Here is a 6,576-nt window from a genome sequence, read left to right on the forward strand (position 1 = left end):
GCAAAAACAGCTCTACCATGGTTAAAAACGACATAACTTATTCAACCAATGGGCTTCTAGCTTTAAGTTGTTTAAATTCCTATAATTTTTTAATTTTTCTTTTTCCTGGGTAAAACCCATACGCGATTCTTTACTTACACCTAACAAAATAAGAAAAACATTTAGTGAACTATAAAAAATATAGAATTTCTAATATCAGGCTATACCTGCATATTTTTTCTGCCCACACATTACAAGGACAGACGGACGGACACCTGTCTCAAAAAGGATCATATTCCAAAGTACATACTACTAAATGATAAAGGAACACAAGAAAATGAAAAGTAAAAGAACAAGAAACGAGGTGGACATAAAAAATCAGTACTTCAGAATTACTTGGATTCTTCAACAGACAGAAGGCTGATGGATATACAATGCTATTCATCTCCCCTCTCTCAATCGACGTTAATGTGCATATAAAAAAATGAGCAAAGGATTTTTTCCATGCACAAGGGGAGAATGAAAGAATTGCAAACAGAGTTAAAAGGAAATGGGAATAAAAATAAAAAGGAAAAAAACTAGTAACGAACAAAATTTACCCACACACACTCAAACACACGAATCTACATTCTGCCAACATACAACAATAAAAAGACGATGTATAATCGGGTTTTCCCTTGTTTTTCGAGCATGACACTTTTCTTATGTGTGTGCGTATATATGGATGGCTGAAAGTGCATGTGTTGGCCTGTGTGTCAAGTCAAAAAAGTTATGTTGCCGTTGCTTAGGGTGGTAGGTGTCTTGGCTAACTAAAGACACGGCAAGTCCCGTCGCCGTACTTGAAAAAGAACGAAAGGCGAATGAAAAGAAAAGCTAAAGAAGTAACAGCAGAAAACAAAACACGTACAAAGGAATTACAATGATCTTCGCCGAACGGCATAAGCCGAAATGGATTTGTCTGGGAATGTACTATTGCATGAGTGTGTGTGTGTGTGTGTATGGCTGTGTGTGATTTTGAGGGTTTTATTTCAAGCGAACAACAGCAACGACGACAACAACTTCGACTTGTTGTGGCAGTTGCAAGAAAAACAATAAAAACAGTAAAAATCTTCAATGTGTGTGTGTGTGTCTGTAGTGTTGTTGGTTAGCAGCAGTCGCTCAATGTGCCAGTGAGCCCAAGACTGAGTATCTTATGGATTTGATTTCAAAGCAAGATACAAACACTCACACACGTACACATGTAGATCTTATATTGAATTGCATTTTCAAAATGGAGAACAATTAAATGTGATTTTTGTAAGAAACATAAAAGCAAAGAAGAAAACGAATAAAAATATAAACGCAATTCCTTGACGCGTAGCCTCTTAATAATTGACAGAAAAAAAGATGGGAATTGAAAATATATTGGACACTGTTACAACACTACACTTACCCGCTGCGGAAATGCCTGGCACTAGTATGAAGGGTATCAGGAAACATAATGTTAAATATTTTATCCAAAATATATCAGACTTTGCAAAGGTGTGGTTTTTAACCAGTAGCCGCATTGTAATCCAGTTTTGTGGCTGCTTGGGTGTAGTGAAGAAACAACAGGAGTCGCCGCCGATGTATGTGCGATGCGATGTATCCACTGGAATCTTAACCAACCCACCAGTCAGTCTCTGAGGTTAATTGGTCGTTTTTCGTTTCTATTTCTCTCTCTTTACTTGTATTCCGGGAATTCGAAATGATATTTTAATTTGCACTTCTCAATCAGTTGTAAGGAATGAATAGCCTTTGCTCTTTTTGCTTATTTTTCAATTTGAATTCATATTCGATATTTTGCAAAATGCTGTTTTTGCCAACAAATCAGTGGCTCGGCTGTGTATAATCCTTTTGCAGAAATTTAGTAGCACAATTTTTCTTATTCCATTGATAGAGAAAAAATCACTTTTTAAATTCTTCACACACATATGAAAACGACTTTAAGTCGTTCCTTAAGAGTGGTCGTCGGTAGCCACATATTTTTTTAGTTTTCTTTTATTCAGTTGTCACTATGGACCTATAGATGTTTTATTTGTATTTTATGTTCACTTTAATTTGTGTATTTTTTCTCACACACAATGGTAAAGAGCAGAGCAAAAGAATCTTTGACGATTAAACCACTTTTTCGAAATTATGGTCAATTCTTCAGGTTTCTGGTTTTCTCGCTCGATCTCGCTCACATTTTCATTCTCTCTCACTCACTCTCTATCCCTTTTGTTCGCACTGCTCGCTATTCCTTTAATCCCAGCTTTTCCTTTAGCTGGTTTACAATAATTTTTTCTCTCTTCTCACTTTTGTTGTTTCAATTAAAGGTTGCCGTTGCCTTCATGATCGAATGATCAATACACAATTTTTATTTTGTTTTCACACTGTTTTCATTAATTTTTAATTCTGGTTCATTTTTTACAACGATAAATCCATTTATTACTTTTCTATTTTAAATGTTTACCCTTAATTGTTCGTGTGTGTAACAAATTCTGAACAATTAAGGAAAACCACTTCCTTCTTTCTAACCGAAAAGCAAAAAAAGGAGAAAAAGAGTATCCCGTGCACAATATCCAAATATCCAAACCAACTGACTGACTAAATTAAACTGAAACGCGCTCAATTCAAATGAAAGCCGTAGTTGAGTTTGTAACGTGTGCGAGAGAGAGGTATATAGTGTTTGTTTCACACTTAAGGTGTTATCACACTATATGTGCTTGCCTTATGACATGTCAAATTATGCATTTGTTAAGGTCAAAACAGAATGAACGCGTTGAACTATGTTTTTCAGTGTCGCGTTGCAAAAATTTAACTCGGTTCAACTTTGACGCTTGAAAGTAAGCTTCATTCAGTGCTGCCACATATATATAGTGTTTTAAGTCATCAAAAATAAAATTTATTTTGTTTACAATTTATATATAAGTCTACAAATAAATAAATAGAATTTTAATCTTAGGTAATTAATGAATAAGTACGCTGTTCCAAATTCGGACATCTCAAGTACAACAATGATTAGCAAATTGCTTAGAATTTCCTTTAAGACTTTATAATGAAGAATATAGTTGTAATTTATAATTGCAGGTTATGTGCATGGTAATGAAAAAAATTTAAAAAAAAATTACCTTTAATGTGGACCTAAGGTAAGGAATAAAAGGAAAGAAAATTTATGAATTTATCCACCAGTATTTTTGCAAATTTGAGCTTGAAATATCGCTTTCATCCCTGGATGAAATGGTTGTATCAAATCAGAAATCATTTTTCAGAATCCTGTTTGTGTCAATTTCTTTTTTATTTGCTCTTCTATAAATGTGGTAAAAGATAGGGACACTTTGACTGTCTTAAATAAAACCTTTGCTATCGAGGACAAAGTAAAAAATTGTTTGTCTTTTGCGTGGTAATTTTTTGGCATTTGTTTGCAGAGTTGCATTTTTCAACATGACGCTTCTCAACGCACTCGTTGCAATCACTTTTCAAATCAGCTGCTTATCTTTTTTCGGTTAGAGCGTGCTTTATTTCTTCTGACAAAAAACAAAAAGAAATCAGCTGTTTTTGTTGTCAATCGAATGAAAGCAACCCCAAATCTAAATGTTTTCACAACTTTATGATTTAACCAGCTTTCTCACAACTTAAAAAATGTATATGCATAAAAATTGATTTTGTTCACATTTTTAGGTTATGTTACACGAAAGTAACATACAAGTGTGATAACAAAAATGATGAATCGTATGTACATTGACAATTTTGACATACATGATGAATTGCAAATGTGGCATGTCATATGACAAGCACGTATAGTGTGTTAGTAACTTTACCAACACAAAACAATAACAATGCTGTTTGAGTTGGCATACAGAAGCTTAGGACTGTGAAACTGTTTTGTGACTGAATCAGTGACGACGTAACGTAAGGTATTGCGTATTTCATTAACGACTACGTTAACCTCAATTGCTGTGTTATGTTTTAGTACTAAAGGCCTAGTACTAAGTTCATTCGTTCGAAAATTGTCATTAATTAATTGCAACATATGCCGCATTCTATTGGACGACACAATACAAACAAAAGTCATGCAACGATACACAACAAAATCAACTACATTGAAGAGTTAGATGCGATCCGGTTAGTGAGCATTAATTTATATTATTGAACCGAATTTTATATTGACGCAGCAATATTTCGCTACTATTTTCCTCCTAAAACTCAACGTGGTCAACAAGATTTCTTTGACAGAACCCCAAGGTTACCAGCAAGTGGTTTCAGGACCTTGTTTCTTCTTTTTAGCCTAAGGGCAGTACGTACCTCTAGCGAAATTTCGTTACCATAAGAAATGCATTGACATATGCTAAGCAAAGTTTTAGTTTTGCGGTGAAACTCCATGGAAAAAAAGAAGCGGAAAATATTGATGAAAAGTGTTTGTTTCGCTATAACTTGTTTTTTTTTTTCATCTGCGCAAAAAGTCGTTTTCTAACGTAAAATAAACGCGATCGCCAAACTTCTAATTGTAACTAAGTGTTTGTTAGTGTTAGTGATCTTGCTCACATGTACTTACTCGGGTTGGACAGCAATTTAGTATTCGTCGATACATAAATAAGAAAGAATGAACGATTTAGGGAAATTTTTCCATAAAAAAACGTAGTACCAGCCTTTAAGCTGTTGCGCCATTTGCTGCGCAAGAATTTCTAGAAATATGCTTATTTATATCATTTCCAAAGTGAAATGAAAATAGGCAATAATGTGGTTTAATATGTAAAAGAATTTCTCTAATTTACCCCTCCGACGGTTGAGTCATCCGTTGCCGTCCCTGTGGACTTTGAATTTTTTTTTAATTTTTATGCATCAATTAAAAAGGTGCCCAGGGACCCGACGGAGGGTTATGGACTGCAATAGGTTTTTTGAACAGTAAACATATTAAAATCATATTTTTTGGGCCCTGAAACTCGTTCAAAGTTGAAAGTTGGTTAACTTGTTCGGTCACGCGCAAAACTTAAAGAATTTTCAACTTTGACAACTGAAATTGAGAGCCATTCCGTGTTGCCATATGTGAAGTAGTGCTTTGAGGCGTCAAAGTATAGGTTAGGGCCTTAATAGGTTACCATAATTAATTTATTTCGCAATACCAAACCGGGATGGCCAATAATTTCAAATTCATTCAATACGAGTGTTTTGAACGTTTAGCTACTAAGTCCATAATAGACCCATTAGCGCCAGTAGCACTACGGCACTCCTGTTCTTTCCATGGAAGTTCTTTTTTTACAATTGGAGTATATACTATAAAATATGTATAGTAAACTTTTCAGTTTGAACATAGGGCATCAAAAAGCTCTCCCCATCGAGCTCTACCGATGGGCATAGCCTTGGGTTAATTCCACGATATATAGATTGATTCCAACTCTCTTTTCGCACAGCGAATTCATGTGTTTTTCGGCCGCCCCTCCCTCGCTATCCTTGCAGGTTCCAAGTATTTGTCGTAGGCAGCGATTTATGAAAACTTGGACTTTACGGGCAGGCACTTGTGCCAAGCTCCAAGTTATACAACTATATAATAAAATAGATTTCACACTACCGTTTAGGATTCTGACTTTCTGACCCGGTTTAACGGTATTAAGTTGACAGACTTTTGTTTGCATTCTCTTTGTTGTTATCTTCTTTCCCGCATATTCTCTGCTCATTTACGCACACGTATACGCACACTCACACAAATTTCTTTGTATGTGTTGGCCAAACGTCTATCAGCTTGATGACATGATGGCGGATTGCATCATATGATTTGTGGTTGTTGTACAAATAAGACCACTTTTAATTGTTTCGCCATGCATAGGTATGCTTTTCCTGGGCGGTTATTGTTTTGCAGTTTCGTTTGGGGTTTTTATGATTACAAAAACAAACATCAACGATTTGAATTAAATCATATGTAGTTTATAAATTGAATTATTTATTTTTATTGTTTTATTTTTAGTTTTCCGATTTAATTAATATAATTGCTGTTTTTGTATATGTATAAATAGATATAAATGTTATGTAAATATAAATGTTATTACATATGTTTAAATATCATACCTTTTCTTCAAAAATCAAATTAAAATAAAAAAAAAACTCGCACATTAAATGTTCAAATAATAATGCTGGTGTTTTCATCATGGTTCGATTCGCTTATAAAAATCTTCACAAATAATATCAAAAATAATATTGTATATATAAAACAGAGCTAATAAGAACTTTACGAGTTCAATACTGAAATATATAAATGTATGTGTATGCATGTGTAAACAAACAAAATATCTGTGAATTAAACTAATGTTTTGTTTTGGAAATGGTAAATGGTGAATTTTAATGTGTATATTTTGAGCCCAATTAGTTAAAACTAAACTCTCAATATTACAGGTTTAAAAATTTGATTTTTTTTTTCAGTTTATTACTCAAAAACTGCAGTGACACATTTGGACTTGGGTGTATATTACGAATATAAAACTCTGCGCTGTTTAATTGTCGCCTATTGGAGTTATCGAATGCAAGACCAAATATTCCATTGCTAGATTAGGGGTGCATACAGCAAATAGCAGCATGCTATATATTTGAAATACTATGAAAGAA

General features: G+C 34.0%; 1 protein-coding gene across 1 annotated transcript in view; it reads right to left on the bottom strand.

Moving 5' to 3' along the window:
• The window catches only part of LOC106088504 (neurogenic locus Notch protein), a 93,653-nt gene extending 91,067 nt beyond the window's left edge, over positions 1-2,586 (bottom strand). Inside the window, exon 1 of the mRNA XM_013254055.2 lies at positions 1,412-2,586. Coding sequence (XP_013109509.1) covers positions 1,412-1,526 — 115 coding nt within the window. The 5' untranslated portion in view covers positions 1,527-2,586. The remainder of the gene's footprint in view (positions 1-1,411) is intronic.
• Between the last annotated feature and the right edge of the window lie 3,990 nt (positions 2,587-6,576).

This window comes from Stomoxys calcitrans, chromosome 4, assembly GCF_963082655.1.
Source record: "Stomoxys calcitrans chromosome 4, idStoCalc2.1, whole genome shotgun sequence".
Lineage (NCBI taxonomy): Eukaryota > Metazoa > Arthropoda > Insecta > Diptera > Muscidae > Stomoxys > Stomoxys calcitrans.